Source organism: Heptranchias perlo, chromosome 8, assembly GCF_035084215.1.
Source record: "Heptranchias perlo isolate sHepPer1 chromosome 8, sHepPer1.hap1, whole genome shotgun sequence".
In the NCBI taxonomy this organism is placed as follows: Eukaryota; Metazoa; Chordata; class Chondrichthyes; order Hexanchiformes; family Hexanchidae; genus Heptranchias; species Heptranchias perlo.
Window position 1 is genome coordinate 8951659 of NC_090332.1, and position 24628 is coordinate 8976286.

The 24628-nt window shown below is 42.0% G+C and overlaps 1 protein-coding gene across 2 annotated transcripts in view; it reads left to right on the forward strand.

Moving 5' to 3' along the window:
• The first annotated feature begins 5138 nt into the window (after positions 1-5138).
• desi2 (desumoylating isopeptidase 2) overlaps positions 5139-24628 on the forward strand; it is a 58521-nt gene continuing 39031 nt past the window's right edge. Inside the window, exon 1 of one of the 2 annotated variants that reach the window (XM_067988619.1) lies at positions 5139-5432. In XM_067988619.1, the coding sequence (XP_067844720.1) occupies positions 5292-5432 (141 nt within the window). In that variant the 5' untranslated portion in view covers positions 5139-5291. Of the gene's footprint in view, positions 5433-5814; positions 6155-24628 lie in introns of those variants that run through there. The other variant, XM_067988620.1, reaches the window with a different exon arrangement.

The following is a 24628-nucleotide window of genomic DNA, read 5'->3' on the forward strand; positions in this document are numbered from 1 at the left end:
TCCCCATTTATTTATGTGATAGCCTTTATGATTATGACTCTTTTGTTCTAGCACCAAAGTACTCACAGCCATGTCAGGCTAAGTGAACATAAAAGGATATGTTGCAGGAAATGGAAATATGATTTAAAAATGCAAATACTGAAAATGTAAAATAACAAAGAGATAATACCAGAAATGCACAGCAAGATTGGTCAGCACCTGAACGAGAGAGAAAGGTTAACATTTCAGATAGATGTGCTTTGTCAGAACTGATGCAGTGCTACACACCTGAAACTTTCTCTTTTCAGATACTGTCTGACTTGCTGTGGCATTTCCAGCATTTGATGGTTTTCTTATATTTATGAAAAAGGTTCATTTGCTCTGGCTGAACATCATGTAAAAACTAGGTGCCGGCCATGGCTCAGTGGTAGCACTCTCGCAACTAAGCAATTGGGGGAGCTGAGATCCTTTGGTATATCTGGAGTGAATGGTAGGACTGTTACATTTTGGGAAAAAAAAAATACTTTCAATTACATAAGCAAGATTCATTCACCTTCAGCCTTACATGTGCATCTGGTGGTATTGGAATTCTTTCTCAATATTGGGCATAAGATAATGTACAATAGACAATATTGTGAAAGTTACTGACAATTGTAATGTTAATTTAGAATGTACATTATAAACTTCTGTTATGAATTGTTGGGCCGGGTGTTGGGGGCACTTGGCCCTAGGTCACCCTGCCAATGATTCGGCTTGGCACTCCCAATTGGGTATAAGAAGGTTTTATTGCTGTCTCTGGACAGCAGCGCAGTGTGGTGGGTCATGTTCAAATCTGCTGCGTTTTATTCTTCTCGCGCTCTTTCATTTATATTCCTACATTTATCAAGTAACAAGGATAAGGCCCCCCCCCCACCAAAGTCATCTGATAGTTAACAAGGTTACAGCCCCCAAGGTCACCTGACAGCTAACAAGGTTATCTAACAGAATACAGTAAAGAGATTTTTTTTTTGTCAGTCAGTTATCTTGACACTTGCAGAAACTTATCACCACATTTAAGAGTCTCCAAACCAAGCTAGTGCAAAATCCATTCTAGTAGAGTTTTTGTTTGTCCAATATGGAGTGTACACTTTCTTCTCTCTAGGGACACACCCCACATACCTAAACTCAGTATAATAAAGGAAAGAGATGTCTTTATGTGGATTAGAGGAAATAGAGGAGTTTTGATTTCAGAGCAAGTTCTTGACATCAGACCTGCAAGCAGTGCTGCGCAATCTTTTAAGTGACCTGCAAACTTTTTGTTGAAATATTATGCAGCGCTTCCTCTTATCTGTGTGTTGGTTACTTTGATGACTGTGGCCAATCACAATGAGCATAACGTTTGATAGCAGTCGTGGAGAGGAAATGCAGCCAGTGATGGAAGGAAATGAGAGGGTCTTTTTGCATTTATTAATTATAGCGGTGAGGCTGTTATTTATGATCTTGACACAGACTTCTACTCAGCTCCTTCCTTCTTGAGGTGAGTGAAAGGCATTATAACAATCTCATTGCTGTTAATAGAACACTGGATTACTCCTACTCATTTCAGTATTGTCGCTGAGGTGTCCAAATATTCTACACTATAGTAGAGTATATAGTGTAGTTTTCTCCTCCATAAACAAGGGGCACTGAAACCATCACTACTGCCACTGGCTCAGATCAGTTAATTCAGCATAGAGCAGATACTGAAACCGGAACCTTCCTTCCTAGTCTCCTTCCACATATTTAATACCGTACAGGGAGTTGGATTTATTAAACCACCAGGAGAGTTTGCTTCATATGATTTTAATAAGCTTATGCATAGTTAACTACTTATGTTTTAAATCAACTAAGTAATTGGCTTTTTCACACAAAGGATACTGGAAATCTGGAACTCGCTCCCCAAAGGGCTGAGGATGCTGGGTCAATTGAAACTTTCAAGACTGAGATCGAAAGATTTTTGTTAGGTAAGGGTATCAATGGATATGGAGCAACAGTGGGTAAATGGAGTTGAGGAAAAGATCAGCCTTGATCTAATTGAAAGATGGAGCAGGCTGAATGGCCTACTCCTGTTCCTATGTTCCTAAGTAAGTTGTAATCATATAAGAATACTTATATATTGCAAGCATTGATTATCCCTTCATTATGTTAATACAGAGAAGTGTATATTGTAATTGAGAATGAAATGTGACATTATGTTTCCTTTCTGATGCCATTTCACAGGCATTTTTTTTGGTCAGCTGGGTGTCTGACACGAGTCTCCAAACCAAGCCACTGAGAAATGTACACAAGTAGAGTTTCTATTTGCCCGGTATGGGCAAGCACATGGTTTCCCTAAGGGGACACTCCCCACTATTCTCAGCCTTGATAATTCAGTCACATGATGGCAGGAACCAAGACTTGGGGATCCCTAAGTGAGCACTGGGGTACTGCTGTAACTCAATCTGTAACTAAAACTGCACTGGCCTACCAACACAGAAGAAGGCTTTCTGCTACTTTTCCAGCCAGGACCATCCTACCCAGTTGGGACAAATGTATTATTCAGTCAACACCTTTGAGATCCCCTCTTCCCAGGAATTGGTCTCAGTGTGTTTAAACAAACACGGTTATTTCCTGAAGATTATTTGGGAAGTTGAAAGATGCGGTTGGACCTGAGCAGAACATTTGCAAGTATACAAAATGCCGGGATCTGAAGATCACAATACACCCCAGGTACTCAGCTGTCCACCAGCGAAAGGTAGGCGGGTAGAATTTCTGCAGGGGTTCCCGGATCTCCCGCTGTAACCTCTGTAGAAACCCCAGAGAAAGCGTGTAAATGGCGTGAAATAAATACTCCAGGAAAGGAGCTAACAACAGCCTTATCCTCAGGAAACAGTAGGAATAGACAGTTACATATTTTATATATATATGTGTGTGTTTATGTAGCTAGGCAGTGAAACGTAACACACCTAATCTAGTGTCAGCTCTACTTTGCTCCATTGAGCAATAGAAAGCATTGACGGCTGAGTTTAGGTCCAGATGCAGCATAGCCGCAGAAATTTAGCAGCTCAAATCAGGCCAGCCTTCCGAAAATGAGTTTTTATTAAAAAGTTTAACTGCTAAATAATTACCAAAAAATAACTACACAAGAAAAACGGCAAATGTCGAAAAAAGTCGACACAGCAAATCCATCAGCATCTGGAAAGAGATAAGACAGGTTAACTTGTCGGCAGAATTACACATGGGATTTTTTTCACATATGGAGGATAAGGCAATTGCAGGGAGTACTGCTTTAACATATTGTTGGGCTGAGAGCACTTGTAAATTTTTGCCAACTTCATACTGATCCCTTCTCCCTATCCTTAATCTGTCTGTTACTCTACCTGATATGGACGGTTAGTAAGATTGGCCGCCTTTTCCTGCAGGTGTCAGCTGTTGCTGCGGTACAGCTCCAGGACTGCCAGGCCCAAACATGTCCATCCACACACATGATTTGCCAGCAAGATTCATTGGACAGTGATCAGGAGTAGCAATCCTGGCCAAGCGTGGCATTGGTGGTAACCTAGAGGAGCCCATGACCCCCAATCTCTCGGTGCAGAGGCATGTGTTAGGGAGGGATTTTTTTTAAAGAAAGGCTAAAAAAAATGCAAAGAATTTGAACAGAGCAAACAACAGGACTGTATGTTTTTGTTAATTTATTTATTTAAGTGCCTCTCCTTCATTTTTCTATAGAGTTTGACTATTTTAAATATTTCCTTCCCTTTCCCCCTACAAAATTAGTGAAGTCTCTTGCTTCTAAGGGAATCTCAGAATTTGAGCAGGTTCCTGCTGGTGCTGTTTGGGTTTGACCTTGTAGGGAGGCTTTCCTCTTAACGTAAAATTAAATTGTGTGGCAGCACTTAAGAAAAGTCTTGCCTGAATCAGCATGGAGATTCCCTTTCTATTTTAATTCACACATTTGCAGTGAAATTCCTGTTTTGTGCTAATCGTGTCAATAAAAAATAGCTGCAGGCATAAGTAATTTCACTTTTCTTTTTACCAAACATCTTTTTGTAATATTGAGAAATAATGGTGAAAGGTCCAGGGTCATAGCGCAGGATACCAACAAGGTTGAAAAGATTAGAAGAGGCAAAGTAAATCAGGAAGTAGTGGTTCGATAACATCAAACTTGGGTTTAAAAAGCCTGCAGATTGTAGGAGCAAAGAAAGGCTGTGAAAAGTAGGGAGTTCTACAGTTTTGACATCCTGGGAAAGAATGAGTTAAGAGTAGAAGACTGTGCAGTGAATTTTGATTTCAACACAGCGACTTCAAATGGAATTCCCACATCTCCTCCATTGTTAATGCTACTGCTAAGGAACTCAATTTACTCTTTTTGTGCCAAACACTTAATTTCCTTCAATAACTTGTAACTTTATATAAACACCAAGTTTGTAAAAACTTGAATACATCTGGGGAGGCTCCCCTCATACTCTCTTGACAGGATATGAGAAAAAGTTTATTGCCTCTTTCACCTCTATCCCCAATCTCTCTCTCTATCGCGATCTTTCTTGTCTCTCTAATTTATCTATATTTCTGGACATTCCTCCTACGCTCCAACTGTGCCATCTACGATGCTCTTGCTCCATTCGTTCTGATTCTGTTGAAATTAGGACTCATTTCACATAGGTCCAAGTGTGGCCTATCAACAAAAATAACAACTTTCATTTAATTTATTTTAAAATTACAAGCTTTCGGAGATTATCTCCTTCGTCAGATGAATGAGATAATCTGACGAAGGAGATAATCTCCGAAAGCTTGTGATTTTAAAATAAATTTGTTGGACTATAACCTGGTGTTGTAAGATTCCTTACATTTGTCCACCCCAGTCCATCACCGGCATCTCCACATCACAACTTTCATTTAGGTAGTGCTTTTATAGGGATGATAACTTAAAGCATGCTTGAACAGATAGGTTTTGAATAGATTTTTCAAAGTGGGCGAGAGGTGGCAAGATAGGGATTTAGACTTAGAGTTCCAGATCGTAGGGCCTGCTAGTGATGATAGTATGGAGGGACAACATAAGATTCAGAGGACTGGAATATGTTAGCTGGAGTTTGCAGAGATAGGGAGCAGTAGAGGGATTTGTAAATGATGAGGAGGATTTGAATCCAACAAGTTTGGGGATGGAGAGTCAATGGAGATTGTAAAGACAGCATGTTGGGCGATGTTATCCAAATTCTGCTGCAGGTTGACATGAGACGCTTTGTTATCAGAGGAGTTGCGAATGGAGCTGAACGCTGTGAAATCAGCAACAAACAAAGAGTCCCACTCCTGACCTAATGATGGAGGGAAGGCTATTGCTATTGCCAAAGCAGTTGAAGATGGATGGGCCAAGGAAGCTTCCCAATGAATTCCAGCAGCAATGTCCTGGGGCTGCGATGATTGGCCTGAACAAACACAACCATCTTTCTTGTTTCCAGGTATGAACCTTATTGGCTTCAGTTTTGCCAGTGTTTCATAGTCGGTTGAATGCTGCTTTGATGTCAAAGGCACCTCTGCTCTTGCCTGCATGAATGCTGTGACTGACACATGTTGGTCTCCCACTCGATTCCCTCCCCCTGAGCAGCGATGCATCGACAGTCTCCCGGTCCGATTGCCTCTCCCTGACTGTGGGCGCTGCCCTCGGCGGACACCTGGTGGTGCTGTGCGGCCCCAGTGGCTGGGTTCCCATCACTGCTTCCTCCTCCGGCCCTGACGCCAGGTACGGGGTGGGGGAGAGAGAGAGAGAGAGAGAGGAGGAGAGGGTTAGTCGTCTTATCCGCGGGAGCGGTGGTCCAGTGGGGGGTGGGGGAGACGGAGGGGAGAAGTGGATGCGGCTGAAGAGTTGGCGCGCGGTGCCCGGTGCGCGCCCGACTCTCGTGCGAGGAGTGTGTGCGCGCGCGCGGGTGAGTGAGGCGGGCGCGCGGGGCAGGCGGGCGGGCGTCTCGCCGATGAGGAGAAGCAACGGGACCGGACGGAGGAGATAGGACGGGGGGGGAAACCGAGAAAGGATAGCCCCGGGAAGGGGGAGGGGCGGGGAGAGGAGAGAGAGAGAGAGAGGGAAGAGAAACGGAAAGCCCAGCCTGTGCCGGCCGCCGGAGAGGAGCGGGGGTGGTGGAAGAGAATGGCCAACGAGCCGGTGATCCTCAACGTCTACGACATGGTGAGTGAAGCAGCGCCGGCCGGCGGGCCGCCTACGCGCCAATACAGTAGCCCCATGTTTAACCCCCTCTGCACTCGGAACTTGCTCAAGTGGTTAAGATCTGTTGCTAATACTCTTTTTTTATATATATATATATATATGTGTGTTTGTGTGTGTATATAATTTAATTACCGTTTAGTATGTTTTCCCTGCTTCATGTGATTTATTCCATTGCTGCCAACATAAGCAAAAGAGATTTAGGACCCGAAAAGAGAGTAAAGTTGTTCTCAAACTCATTGAAACGCGTAGCTCTATACGCACACATACATTGTGTTGCATTTTTGAACCAATAGGACCCAATTTGCCTTCACTAAATAAGTCACAATCAGTTATTGTCGCATTTGATTTAAGATTTTTTATCTGTGGGTTAGGGATCGAATTCCTATTTTTCCATGAAAACCGCAAACTCTTGGAAATTTCTCCTTTTATTGTGGAACGTTGCTGCGCAATGACTTGTTAGTATAAAGGCATAAATAAACTCAATTTTATTTTTAAATTGTAAATATATTTGTCAATTGCATTGTAGTATATCTTGAACTAGTTTAATGTGTGGTAAAATCATTGTGGAAATCAAACTGAAAGTGGAGACTTTTTAAACTAAAAGCTTTGCCTGAAGCTTAATGGCACTTTTTTGTTGCAAATAATTTAAAAAAAAATTCTTAGCAACAATACAGTAATTTTATTTAACTTGTCAACACTGCGACTCAGTCATACCATTTTGTGTCAAGATAATTTTAGTTCTTGTTGACTAAATTGAATCTGATCCTTTTATGAATTTTAAAGCTTACCCTTTGCAAATTTTGTTGAATATGACTCAAAGAATCCATCTTTCTTTAAACCCCTGTGGCATTACAAATGTTTGTAGTACTATACAATAGTGTCACGTTTACTGAGCACTTCAGGTAACCATATCTGTCTTAGCATGTAAAGCTTGATGAAGGGCAGAAGTCTCGTCTCCCACCAGCCCCCTAATGGGGCAATTTCACATATTCTGAGAAGATTGGGTCAAAGTGATTGGGTTACAGTTGTGATATAGCTTTAACCGCAAATCTTGTTTGTCCCCCCTCTCAAAGTTTTGGTCAAGCAACAGTGGGGAAAGAATTGCTCTGATTGCTACATATAGCAACATTGTAAATGCATTTGAAAAGAACGTGATTATGCTTTTGCTGCACATAGTGAACAGAGGAATTTGTTTCCCACAAAGACCAACATCAGGTTTAAAAGTCAATACTCACAAATGTAAGTGTTATTTGGAATTTATTTCATACTTGTATGTTTAGTGGAATTATTCCCTACCAAAGGGAAGGGGTCGGAGACATAACTTGGAAGTGTTTAATCGCCTAACTTTTAACAACTCCCGTGCAGGCTGCTGGATGGGTGATATATCAAAGAGAAGACACATTGGGCTCGAATTTAGCAGGCCTGCGGGTTCCCAGCGGGTGGTCCTCCGGGAGCGTGGTCAACACGCTCGGCGAAATTAGTGGGTTGCCCGCGCGATTGTAGCAGGCAACCCACTAATAGGAATCAATTACCTGCTCCTCCGGGGTCCACGGCGCTGGACTGCGCGTCAGTCGGGCTGCGCATGCGCAGTATGATCTGTCAGCTGGAGGCTCTCTAGTTAAAGGGGCAGTCCTCCACTGACAGATGCTGCAACCAATGGAACAAATTGCAGCATGGAGCAGCCCAGGGGGAAGGCTGCTCCCAGTTTAATGATGCCTCACCCCAGGTATCATCAGATGGGGTGAGGAGGAGGGGGAGGACACAGATCTTCCCCCTGGCGGGCGGGAGGAAGCGGCCTGCCTCTGCCACCAAGAAGGCCTGGCTCGAGGTGGCAGAGGGGGTCACCTGCGCCACCAACATATGGCCCACCTGCTTACAGTGCAGGAGGCGCTGCAATGACCGCAGTAGGTCAGCCGCAGTGAGAACACGAAGTCTTTCCCCTACACTCCGTCTGCCACAACACTGCCCCCACCCCACATCTCCTTCGGCACCGCCAACACTACTCTGTCACATCACCCTTCATACCCACTCAAACCCCATCCTCATCTTACCTCCACCTACTCACCTCGCCAGTACTCATCCTGCCACTAACACGCAACCCAATCCTCATACAGTCTCATTGCTCCATCCCATACTCACCCTCTCGTGCATCTCCCTCACGGCCAGCCTCACTCAACCTGCCACCACCTGTGCTGCAGCCACAGGGCATGCATCACATATGTGCAGTAGGCAGCGTAAGGCAAACGTGTCGTGAGCATGAAGGGGGTGCACAAGGGTGTCTGAGGGTTTGTCATGGGTGTTACCTATATTGAATTTCAGAGCAACAAACAGCACACATTATATTGACACCACCACTGCCATGTCTCCGCGAATCCTGTCCGTTGTGTCCAATAATGCCCGCTCCTGGGTATCACTATGAGGACCCACCACTGATGCCACCCATCGTGTTACTGCAGAGTAGGTGCAGGTGTATTTGCAGGGCTCGTCCGCGCAGACGACTGAGAAGACATCGGCGGTGTAGCCGGCTGCACCCTGGAAGGATGCGGAGGAGAAGGTGTGGAGGGCAGTGCTGACTTTGACAGCGACAGGTAAGCAGTTGGTGCTGGGGCCAGCCAGGAGCAGCTCGGCATGAAAGAGGCTGCAGATCTCCACGACTAGATGTCGAGCGAATCTGCGCCTCCCTGTGCACTGCTGCTCGGAGAGGTCCGGGGAGCTGCGCCTCGGTCTGTGGACCCTGTGGCGAGGGTAGTGCCCTCTGCGATGCGTCTCTCTCTGCGGAGCCCTCCCTCCTGCTGTGCAGGTGGGCGTGCAACAACACCGTGTTGGGGGGATCCACGTCTCTGCGGCGGACGGCGTGGACTGCGAGGCTGCTGGGGCTGGTCATGCTCTTCGTCCTCCAAGGGTATCCACACACCACCCATCTGGCAGGAGGTGGTCTGAGGGGTTGTGCAGGGTAGGTGGGTGGTTCCTCGGACTGGGGCTGCGGTTTCGTGTCGGTCTGTCCTCTGGCTTGGCGGGGGGTGGTGGGGGGCAGGGGTTGCCCTATGTGACGCGGTGGCCTCCTCCGTGGGTGAGGGCTGTCCCCCGTGGAGTGCACCTTGGCACCTGCCACAGGCTGCTGGCTGCAACACGCCTGGTTGGACAGAGACTGTTTCCCCCAGTGTGTGAAGCTCACTGCCTTGAACCTAAAATCCCACACTTCCTCTTTTGACAGCTGATTCAGCTCATTAACTGACCTCAACAAGCAAGGTAAGTACTCAAGTGGAACCCCGCTGGCTTTAATTGCCTGCGGGATTCCCACCAGCGGGGCTTGCGCGCGCAGCCCCGCACGTCAGCGCGGTACCTGGAAGTGGCCGGGATTTCGTCGCGATCCGGTCACGTGACCGGATATCGGGATTTTCCGGGCCCCCCCTGCTGGAAACCCGACGCCAAAATCGAGCCCATTGTTTTCATACCAAGTTTTAATTGTGATCTGGTTATGGGTTGGAACTGCTTTAGTTGGAGGTATCGCCACTGTTTTGAGCTGCGATGGAATAGCTTTACTTGCTATATTGCCTCCAGGCATATTTTCTCTTCTACAGTGTCCAGAAGGAATTCATGATGTGGAGATGCCGGTGATGGACTGGGGTTGACAATTGTAAACAATTTTACAACACCAAGTTATAGTCCAGCAATTTTATTTTAAATTCACAAGCTTTCGGAGATTTTCTCCTTCCTCAGGTAAACATTTACCTGAGGAAGGAGAAAATCTCCGAAAGCTTGTGAATTTAAAATAAAATTGCTGGACTATAACTTGGTGTTGTAAAATTGTTTACAGAAGGAATTCAGTTGAAGTGAGTCGAATGTCTTGAAACTGATAACAGTGGCAACGCAGCTAATGTATCATTTATATGTCATAGTCGACTTAGGGTCAGGATTGAAAAAAAAACAAGGTGTCATACTTGCCTTCTCACAAGGTGGTTTGTTCTTTGCCTCGGAGCAAAGTACCACTGAACGCAAACACAATGCTGGTGATGTTTGTTGGTGGAACCATTATATGTGATCTTGGGCGGGTCCAACAATGCGATTTTTAATTTGCTGCTGTTCAGGGCCATTGAGAAATCCAAGGCTACAATCGTGAAGTAGGAATGTGATTTTGGGGAAACGTACATGCAGAGGATCGCACTTCTGCAGTTCTGCTAAAATTAAGATCTTGACTTTTGAGCAAATGTTAGTCTGGTTTCAGAATCCACTTTGTCTGTACTTGGTTTGGTAACAGTGAGATTTCAAAAAGCATGTATCCAATTTAGTGTACAAACATTAATGACTTGCATATATAAGGACAATATTGAACTCTAACTGTGGTAAGTATTTGCAGTTAAAAACAATAGTATTGTAGTACTGTATATTGAACAGTTTGACATGCAGTAAAATCATGTGCAAATTAAAAGTGAAAAACACTTTTTGCAAACTTCTTCATAAAGTTTAATGGAACCTTTTTTTCTACACATGCTTTTGCAAATCAAAAATAGCATTTTATTCTCGATGAGTGACAGCAATGCAATATCAAGAGTTTATTCACCTCACTATTAGATGATTAATTTAGTACTTGAGATACTCATTTGATCCTTTGGAAGTTTGTTTAAAGCTTGTTATCTGAGAGTTTTACTGAATACAACATGAATGATCCATCTGTAAGCACCACTGCTGAAATACCGTGTGCTCAAAATTAGCTGCATAATTCCCATATTCTACACATTAAGATACCCATGCGTTCAGGTGGTGTTGAACGTTTGTTACCGCCAGTCTCAGAATCTGCCCTGTAGATTAAATCGGGTGAATTCAGAACACAGGCAGTCGCATCATTTGAAGTTATTCCACATGTATATCATATATAATATGTGACGCAATTGAAACTCACTACAGGTTTGTAGTTAGTACACTATTTTGGTTGGATTCTGATTCTGTACCAGCCCCATCAGAAGTGATTTTATAATTCAGCCCAGTTCCAGTAACTTTGCAGTATTGTTTTCCCTAGCTGATAGTCTAGTGGGTAAGCGGTACCCTGTGTGGGTATGGGCTAGAAGGTCGCAGGTTTGACTCCAAGTCTGTGCTGACTTGGTTAATCTCAACTGGGATAATGGTCCAGGAATATACCATTGGGCTAGTAGTCGTAAGCAAATTGCCAGGTTTCCCACTCTGCATCCCTATTCAGTGACGCCTGCTGATAAGTCAGGTGAGATCGGGATTGGGTTGAGCTGTAATGCCCTCCACAGTTGTTGAATGGCCTGTAGAGATTCTTGGTGCTCAGACATAATGAATGGCCATTTGACTGAGGTACCAGAAGGCTGCCAAGGTTTTATGACTCTACGCTGTGGCAAGAGTCAGCAATTTCATAAGGAGCAAAGAAATGGGGAGAAAGAATTGGAGGAAAGATGAACACTTTGCAATGTTTGAGCGGATTATTTGCTGCATTTGGCACGTTGCAATAAATTCTGTCGTGCACGATCTGGAAGCCATGTTGGCTGGCTATTGTAATATAACTGGATACCCACAAAATCTGGAAGCAAATTAGTTATGCTTGGTCAGTCAGGGAGCCAACCCAGGTGGATATGCTGCACTTTTCAGAGCAATTGCCCTTCCTGTACCAAATGTGCATTATAACCACGGTATAAATGAGTTGTTTTGACTTTCTCACTGATGCTTCCAATTATGCCTCCAATTATCTGCTGTACAACACACTGACATCTGATACCGTGGTACGTGCAGATAAATGTTCTTGTGGAGAAGAAAATTCCTTAAAATTACAGTACATTAAGAAGTCTTTCATAGAATCATAAGTTACAGCACAGAAGGAGACCATTCCTCCCATCTGGACTGTGCTGGTGCTCGCTCTTCAACTGGAGTTATCTAATCAAATCTGATCCCATTTCACTGCCTTTTCCCTATACTTCCTTTTCAAAGACTTAATCAATTCCCCTTATAATTTGTGTCTTACCAAAAGTATAAGCCAGCTCATACAGATGAAAGAAAGTGATCTGAGCCTGTGCTGCAATCAGATTGGACCACATAGTTGATAATACTCTCGCCTCTGGGTCATAAAGTTGCGAGTTCAAGTCCTACGCCAGAATTTTAACTCTAAATCTAGTCTGACAATTCAGCACGATATTGAAGGAGTGTTTTATTGTCGGAGGTGCTGTTCTTTGGATAAGATGTTAAACCTCTGTCCATTAACGGGGTTCAGGTGGATGTTAAAGATCTTATAGCACCATTCAAAGAAGGAGTTTTCCTAGTGTCCTGGGTAACATTTCTTCCTTAACCAATACCACTTTTTTTTTGAAAAATAAATTTAACTGAACATTCATCTGAATGTTGTTTCTGGGATGTTAATGTGTAGAATGGCTGTTGATGTGTACAGAATTGACACAGAAGTCTGAGTAATAACATTAGGTGCTAAATAAATGCAAGTACTATATCAATTCTATAACTGTAGCCTATTTACACAAAAATCCTGTTCAAATAATACTCCAACCGAGCTTACTGTGGAAATAATTTGCTTGCATATGAACCATTTTATCTGTTATGGTTGAGATTGATTTCTCAAATATTTTTTACACTGCATATGTACTTGCATATAAGACTAGCAATTTAGATCACTGGGGGCTAAAAGTAAGATGATCATCTTGCATATGAATCATTGTGGTGCACGGTATTGTAGCTCACATTGCGGAACGTATTCACCTTCTCCTGGCCTGGTCCCATTCTCCTGTCTACTTTGGGCTCTCCAGCACTGGCTCCCTCTGGCTCAGCTCTCAGTTTCCCACTTCCTGTCTGCATGCACTAGTTTCACTACATAGAAAATCATCAGAGTTAAAATCAAATTTTCCACTTTGAGGGTTTTTCAGCTTATATTGGCTGGAAAATGGTGGGATTGTCAAATACATACAATACGTGCCATAGCAATTCAAACTATAAGGAAAGATCAGGGTTCATTCCTTATTGGTATACGGGGTATGCCCAGGCATGTGCTGACACGGAATGAATATCTCTACAAGTGAGTTTGGCTGAATAACTTCTGCTTGAAAAACGTCAGTGAATAATCATCTGTGTCAATAGAGTGCTTTGTCATTTCCTTTTGCTGTTTGTGACACATTCTGTTCATTGCGTATATTTACAATAACTGGTACATCTCCCGTGGCATTGCTCTTGACAAAGATTAGGGTCGTTTGTTTTGGAACACTGGTACAGTATTTTTGGATATGGAAAGACAAAGCAACCGCAGCCATACATCAGGTACACAAAGAAATCTGTACACTCTACGCACGTTATTTACATAAATAAATCTATGATAATTAGAACCCAACTTGAAATTTGAACTTGAATATTGTTATCTGCTTATAAATGTTACTGGAGGCTTCACTAAGTCCAACCAGGTCATATCCCCGATTCCTGAGTACATTGGTGTCTCATAAGGAGAGCAATAACATCAATGTGTTGATGAATGAATTGAAGCCTTATCCAGGTGGCCCTAGACTTAATTCCCTGAGAGTTGTGTACTTGTGTCTGGTGGGTCCATCTTCTGTTTAGCTGTGATGCTGGATACAAGGGATGATTTTGCTACAAGTGTGCTGGGAGTTCCAACCAGCCCAGAGCCATTACTCTTTTTTTTAAAAAAAACCCACAAAGCATTGAGTCTTCCCACCAGACATCCATTACCCATACTGTATCCCACTGGTCAGGGTTATGCCAAATCTTCTACCTCACAGGTGGATAGGCCTGTCAATGAAATATGTTGGACCAATGATATGGGAGGAAGTTGGAATGGACAAACTAAAGAGATCGCATAAAACAGAGACACATACACCGAGGCTGGATAGATGCATTTAAAAAAAAATGTATTATAGATAATTAAATTGTATTTTTTATGACCATGTAAGACTGACAAAAGGAAAACTTCTGTTCCAAGACTGTTCGTGTGGTGTAATGAGCCCCTCTCCATTATTGGCACGTACTAGGGGATCAGCTATGATGTAGCTTTGGGTGTGCTTTGAAAACAAAATTGTACTTGAGATGACATCTGACCACATTTGTGAACTGCTGTATCATACTTTGTCTCTTAAGCTATCTTGCCTGATTGTGTTCCCCTTCTTAGGGTGAGTTGCTCAAATTTGGGCTTTTCCTCATGAGATACATTGATTTACTCCTCCTCTCTGCTTTCTGTTCTTCAGCTATCCCTCTATCCATGCAGTCATGTTACCTTTAGTACAGCGAACCTTAATCTTCATAACACCATATCAAATGCTTTTTGAAAATCCAAATAAAAAATATTCAGTGTGTCCTCTTTGTCTACATGTTCATAAATTGCTCAAAGAATTTAATTAAATTGGTTAAGTATGACCTCTTTCTAAATTCACGGTATAGGTCCTGATTACCATATTTTTCTAAACGTTCATTAATGTTAACCCCTATTATGGTCACTAGCAATTTGTGTACTATTGATGTGAGGCTAGCGTCTGTAGTCACCTGACATTCAGTTCACTCCAGATCTTTGCGGCAATTCCCTTTCGGAAATAATTTTGGTTTGTAACTCTGCTAGTTCATCACTAACCTCCTTCGGTATCCTTGACTGTAGTCCATCTGGTCCTGGTGACTTGTCAGCACAAGCATAGGTGATAATTACAGAAATATCGATGAGGAAAGAAAGGTCTGGTGGGAAAAGCCCATGAACAAACTTGAGGTGTGGAAAAATGGTATTAATGTGCCACTTAAGCTTTGCTATGGTTATACTGTAAATAGTTAGGCAATGGTAAACTCATAAGGTTTAAAAGTACAGGAGCCGTAGCAGAACAGAGTTGTAGCTGTTGCTATGTAGCAACATACTACCTCATATCTGTGTTGTGATTCTTCAAATCTCTACCCACATGTCTTGAGTATGTTGGACTTAGCTAGGCGCTAACTTATAATGGTGTTGAGGGAATTCTCGGAAGATAGTGTTGGGTCTAAAGTAGTACTATAATGACCCTATAGTGGCCTCTCTCCTCTTGATTGCATTTGGAGAATACTCTTTTTTTTGAAGCAGAGATACATTAAATGAAAAATTCAGCTTGGTTGCCGTGTGGAAAAAATACCAGGGTACAAAGTTTTTTTTCTGTGCAAGTATTTGTAGGAGCACCAGTGAGGTATTTGTAGGGAATTAAATTTGTTCCATATGTCTCAATTTTGCACTGCTGCACCTGTTAGGACCAAAGCCACTGTTATGAAATTTATAAGAATTCCTGTATTTTTTCAGAATCTGCAAAGGTACAGGGAAGAAAGTTGGAAATCTGTGGGAAGTGAGCAAATGAGGGACGTGTCCTGGTGCCTTTTAATAACCTACAAAACAGCTTGTTGTGATTTTAAAACCGAGATAGCATAAGGTCAGTGAAACAGAACAGGCAGGATATTTGCTTTCTCCACAGGGATGTAATCAGTTTTTTTTTACTGAAATGGAAATTCAGTGCATTGTTTAAATATTACTTGTCAGTTATTTAGAAATGCCCATCAGTCAAATTTGAATATTGTATTTCTTTATTATGTAGCAAAATATTCCAACTAGCCAGATTTCCTGGTGCATTTCCATCCCTTTAGGCACAGGAAAAAGTGTCAACTGATACTCTGCAGGAAAAGCATGATTGTAATGCAGGAGCCTTGCGTCAGAGGAGTACGGTCACAATATATCTTGGTTTTGTCATTCCTTGCAGTGTTGGGGAATCTTTGCTATCTAAAATTATAAATAGTTCTGTGTTATATTGTACTCCTGTTTCTTGTATTTACACTATTTCAATACTTCCAATATCACTCGGACCTAATAATCCTAAATTAAGATATTTATTACATTTGGCGGGGGGGGGGGCGCGCACGCATTCATATTGAACAGAGCATCAAGTATTACAAAGCTCAAATATTAAAATCCAATTAAACTAGATATACCGGGGACAGGGTGACGCAGTGAGTTAGTCACTAACCTTTTACCTCTAGGACCTTTTGAAGCCAGGCTGAACAGATTGCTGTAAGGGTCCTGTGTGAAATGAGTTTGAGCAGCTGTAATCCAGTTCCCGTAAGGCATGGAAAAAACACCCCTAATTTGGCACTAAATTAACAATTTCACCCCGGCCATCGGACGGAATGGGCAACAAACATTTGCGATTGGGGCTGAAGCACTTTGTTGGAGCAGACTATTAAGAGCTTTTACTCTGCTCATCATTCCTTGCCTGGGAGTGCATGATGCTGATAATTAACATCTGAAATTAGCAGCACTCATCTCGTTGAGTATAAAATTTACAAAAATAAGGCTAGAATTACACAGTCTATATATTCTGTTACAATGCAGTCCTGAACTTTGTCATTATTTTGAGAATGTTGGATATTAGTTTGAGGCTAGAACAAATTGTTGGTCCTGTCTTTGTCTAACTTTCACATCTGCAGCTGCACAAATTAGTGTGTAGGCTGCGGTTGCTCACCCATTCAATTTGAACGTTACATAGTATTAGTGCCAGTCACCTGTCTCCCTCCTTTTTGTGGTTGAAGAATGCATGGAAAATCAGGGAAACTGCTTATCTTTAAAAAGAAAGGAGAAAAAACAGGCATCCGAGTTCAAAGTCAAAGCAAAGCCACATTTATTTGGGATAATATTGCATGCAAGGCATTTGATGAGATCATTTCCTGATGCAGTGTGTTTTTAGGTCACAAAAGGAAATGGTCACAGTGTCAAGTCAAGAGTAAAATATATTAATACTTCTAGTGTTGCAGATTTAGGAATGGTTCTTATGAAAGATTATTTCATTCAGCTGAATTGCATCACTGGTGAGTCATTTGTGATTTCCTCAACCCTTTAAGCAAGTTCTTCAGTGCAATTACCTGTTGAACAATCAGGCGAGCCTGGTGATTGTCTTTAAGAGAATTTTCCCCTTGCAGATCTTGTGGAGAGTTCAGGATTCTTTTTACATCTTTATAAAAGTTGAAGAAAACTAAGGTTTGGAGTGTGAAGATTATTCTATTCATGGTGATACATCATATGCATATCCACGTGTTATATTTAGACCACAAGATTGTGACACTCCTATTTGAAACCGAGATTTAGTCTGCTCCTATTTGGACTGTACCTGTACATTGCTACATTATAACTCTTTTGGTATCCACGTTGAAATTGTTACATGCGGTTTTAAACTTTTCTTAATAGTACTTATTTATTTTCTCCCCTCACTATCTCTGGCTGAAAGAGCAGGAAGGTAACCCGTTCACCTATCTCAACAGTGCTTTGCAACTGCCTAATGGGTGATGAAAGAAACTACGTTTCCTGAGCCAGTCTGTCAGTTGCTGACCTGAGACCAACTTTTGAGATTAACTTTCTAGAACAAGTTTGTAGTATGGGATACAGTAGCATGTTACTGGAATAGTGTTCCAGAGGCCTGAACTAATAATCCAGAGCACCTGAATTAAAATCCCAGGTTGAGAATTTGAATTTGGTTCTAAAAAATCTGGAAATAAGCTAGTAGCAGTAAAAGTGACCATGAAGCACTCTTAACCTTCCTACAAAGGATCGTTGCTGGCTCCTTTTCTCTTCTGTGAAGTGCCTTGAGAAATTTTTCTATGCTAAAGGTGCTGTATAAATGCATGTTGTTGCTTTTGTTAAGGTGAACAAATTAGTCCACATGAATCTGACAGTTTAGTGGGTTCTTGCTTAATCAATGCTACCAATTGGAGATTGGATCTGAAAATTATTGGAACCTGATCTGTCAATGAAAACTGCAAATCTTGATGTCTGAGTCGGTCTTAACTTGGTGCAGGATTTGCAACAATGTCTGCCCTCCTCTGCTCAACTGTATAAGAAATGGGATCGGGAAGCAAACTGGGTGATGCAATCTATTAGAATACTGCCCTTTCACCTCTGGTACTTCGGTTTCAATCTAGCCCAGATGGATGAAGTAAAAGGATCCTATGTGAAGTGAGTTTGAGCAGTTTCTGCTCAATTCTTCATGGTCATGACATTAAATTGAGGAATTGCTCAGGGAAATCACGAGGATAGCTGGTGTAAAGAATTTAAAAAGTTCACGCTGGTGCAAGAGGACTGGGATAGATAGCAAGATTTGTTTGTCATATGGGTGTATATTTATTAAAAGTCTTGCTATGTACACATTTCCTGTTCAACTGCCTGTTGACTAAATTTGTGGTAGCGCTTTTTATGTCAACATTTACAATTGGAACTGCTGATATAAAAATTTATAATGGGGAATTTTACCCCCTACAACTTAAAATCTTTTCCTTTTCTGTTAAATTCATTATGAGCAATGTCATGGGAGGTGTGTGTGTATGTGATTATGAAGATATATTTAACAATCTCTTCCAGTGAACTTTGTGAGTGATGCTTTACACCGACAGTTTTCTTCCACCTCCCACCACCCCCCAAATCCAGTAAAGTTCTGCTTTAATGACAACTTGAATGTTGTTAAAATGGGCTTAGCTTTCCTTAGTTTACAGGATTTGTAGTTATGGTATTAGTAGAAAATTAGTTGCCACCTTTGTTTCTTTTTTTCTCCCTTTTATTTTCCCCCTCCCTCCATTATTTCCCCTAAAAGATCGGTCTCCTATCATGCAACTCTCTTCGGTTAGGGTGGAACATAGTGCTTGCAGTCGAGCTGGTCATCCTGTGCTTCTCCCTTCTCTCATTTCCGCCCCCCTTCCCCAATCATAAATTGAGAGAGATTCTGCATCATTTCAGCTGAAAGTCTGCTAACTGAGGCTTAAAATCAATCATATCACTGAAACACGAGTGCCTGACTGGAGGCAAAGCTGTGAACTCTAAACTGTCATGTGCTGGTTGAAATTTTAACTACTGTGGGATCTTGTGAACACACACAATCCTTACACATATACCTTCTTAACCGTACATTTTACTTCCAAAGTGATGTGTTTTCAGATAACGAACATGTAAGTAACCAATACAAGATCCTAAGATTTGACTGGAACGATGAGAATTCTAATGGTAAAGTGATTGTGTTTCATACCAAAGTAGAAAATAAGTTGGGTTATTATAATCAAACTGAGCAATAATGAGAGATGTTGCTGGATAGAGTTCAGAGAGGGAAAGAGGAGTTCCGTTTCAATATGAATCACCATGATGACTACATTCTGGTTTCTACATGAGAAAAATTGGGCTGTACGAGAAATTACAAGCATTGCCTGTCACAACAGTCTGCTGCCATAGGAACCATATGCATGTGGTCGTCTTTGTTTCACTGCATGCTAAATCTGTCCACTTCTTTTATTTCCTACACTGAATCTGGAGCCCACCATTAATGGATACGATTACTTGGAAACAATTTGGGTAACGGTAGCTATGGGTGGTAGTTCCCACTGTCTCGGATGAGGGTTTCCATATCACAGCTGTCTGGTTTAGGTTTTCTTTCTAAACTGTAAAAATACCACACATTCCAACTTAATTGAAATTGAACACTTTGCAATTTGCAGACGTTGGCTCATGCATCCTTAGGCTAATTCTGTTGTAAGTGCCATTTGTTCCCATCTCTTTCAGTGTGTTTTGGAGACTGAAAAAGCTTTATAAGAACTGTTCCTGTAATGATCAAAAATCTTGAACTCTAAGCACACTAGTTTTTTTTCCAAAATGAAGCCAGCTTTGTAAAAAGATGCATGTTTGTGTATCAAAATTAATTTGTGCGCTACAGGGATTCAGATGACCCAAGGATTAAATGGCTTATTGGTGTAATTTGAACCATGTGGTTAAATTACAGCTTCATTCTCACTTTCTACCATCTAGCACTTCTATAAAGTAATCTGAATAAATTGAAACTGTTTTACTACAACAACAATCTGCATTCACATGGTGACTTTAACTTAGAAAAACATCCCAAGGCACTTCACAAAGGCATAATCAAAAACATGGACGCCAAGCCAAACAAGGAGATATTAGATGGGGTGATCAAAAGTGTAGTCAAATAGATGGGTTTTAAGGTGGAGAGGCAGAGCAGTTTATGGAGGGAATTCCAGAGCATGGGGCCTAGGTGGCTGAGAGAACAGATGTAAGAAATAGGAGCAGGAGTAGGCTAATCGGCCCCTCGAGCCTACTCCGCCATTCAATAAGATCATGGCTGATCTGATCCTAACCTCAAATCTAAATTCATGTCCAATTTCCTGCCCGCTCCACGTAACCCCTAATTCCCTTTACTTCTAGGAAACTGTCTATTTCTGTTTTAAATTTATTTAATGATTTAGCTTCCACAGCTTCCTGGGGCAGCAAATTCCACAGACCTACTACCCTCTGAGTGAAGAAGTTTCTCCTCATCTCAGTTTTGAAAGAGCAGCCCCTTATCCTAATTATTAGTGGATGAAAGGAGAGGGGTGGACATGAGGCCAGAGTCAGAGGGACAGTGATTTCTGGGGGCTAGGGAAAGTAGGACTGGAGAAGGTTACAGCGTAAGGGAGGGACGAGGATGTGAAGGGATTTGAGCACGAGGATGAGAGTTTTAAATCGGAGGCATTGGGAACCAATATAAGTCAGTAAGGATGAGGTCTGGGATAGGATATAGGCAGCAGAATTTTAGATGAGCTGAAGCTTTTGGAGGATGGGAGGCTGGCCACGAGAACATGTGAATAGTTGAGTCTAGAAGTGATAGACATGGATGAGGATGTCAGCAGCAGATGGGCTGAGGTTGGGACGGAGGTGGATAATATGGTGGAAGTAGACGGTCTTAGTGATGGAAAGGATATGGGTCAGAAACTCAGCTCGGGATTGAATATGTGCCGAAGTTGAGAACAGTCTGCTTCAACCTGAGACAGTAGTTGTGGAGAGGGATGAAATTAGTGGCAAGGTTATAGAAATTATAGTGGGGGCAAACGCAATAGCTTTGTTTCTAAAAATAACAAGAAAGAGTGCTGAAGTGACATTGACTGAAGATTGTGAACAATTATTCTGATGGCAGTGCAGAACAAAATGGATAGGAAATATCAATATAGAGAGTAATGGATCCCTAAGAATGATTACAAAATTGTAGTCTTATTGAGGATTTGAGTAGTTTCTATAAGGGATTCAGGAAGCAGTTCATAGAAAATAAGGCACCGAATCATGCTCACTTAAAGTTGTTTCTGCCATGACAAGTGATTTATTTATAGAAACCAACAGTTCCTGATATGCATTCCGTTTATACAATAGTCCACTGGTAATTCAAAATCATTTTGTTTTTGGGAAAAAAAACACATTAGGCAGTAGTACAAATTAAGGAATTTTTTTGCAAACGAAACAGGAGGCTGATTGTACATTGTTTTAGTTTGAATGAAGAGGACTGGTATTCATATTTTTTGCAAGTATTAATTCATAATATATTAAGCTTTTTTTGAATGTACTTCACATTTTAAGTGTGAAGTGCTATGTATGGTGAAGGTACATTATGCCATTGAGAAAGCATTGAGTCAGAAAAGGCTAAATGGCCATCAAGTCCATTGGTTCCGCAGATAATCAGTTCCAGTAAGGACACTATCCAACCCATTCAATTTTCTGAGGAAATGTTCCTCCTCACTTTCTTTTCTCTCTCTCTCTCCTCAAAAAGTTAAATTGAGCAAAACTGAATCATTCAACTTTTACTGATTTGTCTTTTATGGTCATGGCTCATGAACCATTAATGTTCCTTGGAGTATTCGATCACCCCTATCTATACACATTTTTAACCCCAAATCTTGCTCCTAACCAGCTATTCTTCCATAATAAAACAGAAAATGCTGGAAATACTCAGCAGGTCAGGCAGCATCTGTGGAGAGAGAAAAACAGTATTAACGTTTCAGGTCGATGACCTTTCGTCAGAAGCTATTCTTCCAGCTGGATTTTAAAAGGGTGTTGTTGATAATGGTTGCATTAACAGTTTTGATGAAGGGTGGACTCTTTGTGAAGAAGGAGGTATGGCAGAGATAGTAAATATTTTCCATCAGTTTTTAAAAAGGGAGGTAGTGAGAACATGGGTATATTAGAGGAGAGCACAAAACAATTGTCAGGGATAACTGTGGAAAAGGAATTGGTTCTGAAAAAATTCAAGGACAATAAATCACTGGGCCCTGATGGTGTAAACCCTAGGCTGTTGAAAGAAGTCAGAGATGAAATGTCAGTGGTTCTGGTCACAATTTTTGATTTTCTTTAAATATGCAAATTGTGCTGTTGGGCTGGGGAATAGCCAATGCAACACCTTTTGTTCAAGAAGGGAGGCAAGGATAAACCAGGTAACTATGGGCCAGTTAATTTAATGGGCTGACTTTTAGAATCCATAATTTGAGATCAAATTAGCAAGCATTTAGAAATGCATGGATTAATCAATGACAGCCAACACAGATTGGTTAAAGGCAAGTCATGTTCGATAAATGTAAGATTTTTTTGTGGAAGTGACTCATTTTATAGATAAAGGGAATGCAGTAGATTTAGTTTATATAGATTTTCGGAAAGCATTCAGTAAGGTTTCATGAGGCCTGTTGAAAAATTTGGGGTGTATGGTATGAGGAAATGTAGCAGCATGGTTAGAATGTTGGTTGACAGACAGGAAACAGTTAGGTTAAATGGGTGGTGTTCAGATTGGACAGCGACAACATGCATTTATAAAGAGCCTTTAACGTAGTAAAACGACCAAGGCGCGTCACAGAAGCATAATTAGACAATAGAATCATAGAAGATTTACGGCACAGAAGGAGGCCATTCGGCCAATCGTGTCCGCTCTGGCTGAAAATGAGCCACCCAGCCTAATCCTACTTTCCAGCACTTGGTCCATAGCCTTGTGGGTCACGACACTTCAGGTGCACATCCAGGTACTTTTTAAATGAGTTGAGGGTCTCTGCCTCTACTACCCTTTCAGGCAGTGAGTTCCAGACCCCGACCACCCTGTGGGTGAAAACATTTTTCCTCAGCTCCCCTCTAATCCTTCTACCAATCACTTTAAATCTATACCCCCTGGTTATTGACCTTTCTGCTAAGAGAAATAGGTCCTTCCTATCCACTTTATCTAGCCCCTCATAATTTTGTACACCTCAATTAAATCACTCCTCAGCCTCTTCTGTTCCAAAGAGAACAACCCCAGCCTATCCAATCTTTCCTCATAGCTAAAATTCTCCAGTTCTGGCAACACCCTCGTAAATCTCCTCTGTACCCTCTCTAGTGCAATCACATCCTTCCTGTAATGTGACCAGAACTGTACACAGTACTCAAGCTGTGGCCTAACCAGTGTTTTATACAGTTCTAGCATAACCTCCCTGCTCTTATATTCTATGCCTCAGCTAATAAGGGAAAGTATTCCATATGCCTTCTTAACCACCTTATCTACCTGTCCAGCTACCTTCAGGGATCTGTGGACATGCACTCCAAGATCCCTCACTTGCTCTAGACTTTTCAGATCCTCCCATTTATTGTGTACCCCTTTGCCTTGTTTGCCCTCCCCAAATGCATTCCCTCACATTTCTCTGGATTGAATTCCATTTGCCACTTTTCTGCCCACCTGACCAGTCCATTGATATCTTCCTGAAGTCTATAGCTTTCCTCCTCACTATCAACCACAAGGCCAATTTTTGTATCATCTGCAAACTTCTTAATCATGCCCCCTACATTTAAGTCCAAGTCATTAATATATATCGCAAAAAGCAAGGGACCTCGTACTGAGCCCTGCGGAACCCCAGTGGAAACATCCTTCCAGTCACAAAAACACCCGTTGACCATGACCCTTTGCTTCCTGCCACTGAGTCAATTTTGGATCCAACTTGCTACTTTCCCTTGGATCCCATGGGCTTGTACTTTTTTGACCAGTGTGCCATGAGGGACCTTGTCAAAAGCTATGCTAAAATCCATATAGACTACATCAAATGCACTACCATCATTGACCCTCCTTGTTACCTCCTCAAAAAATTCAATCAAGTTAGTCAGACACGACCTTCCCTTAACAAATTCATGCTGGCTGTCCTTGATTACTCCGTGCCTTTCTAAGTGATGGTTTATCCTGTCCCTCAGAATTGATTCTAATAATTTGCCCACCAGTGAGGTTAGACTGACTGGCCTGTAATTACTTGGTCTACCCCTCGCTCCCTTTTTAAACAATGATACAACGTTAGCAGTCCTCCAATCCTCCGGCACCACGCCTGTATCCAGTGAGGATTGGAAAATGATGGCCAGAGCCTCTGCTATTTCCTGCCTTGCTTCTTTTAACAGCCTGGGATACATTTCATCCAGCCCTGGTAATTTATCTACTTTCAAAGATGCTAATCCCCTGAATACTTCCTCTCTCACTGTTTATTCCATCCAATATTTCATACTCCTCCTCCTCCCCGTGGATGAGGGGGCGGACATATGAGGAGAGGTTGAGTAGATTGGGACTCTACTCATTGGAGTTCAGAAGAATGAGAGGCGATCTTATTGAAACATATAAGATTGTGAAGGGGCTT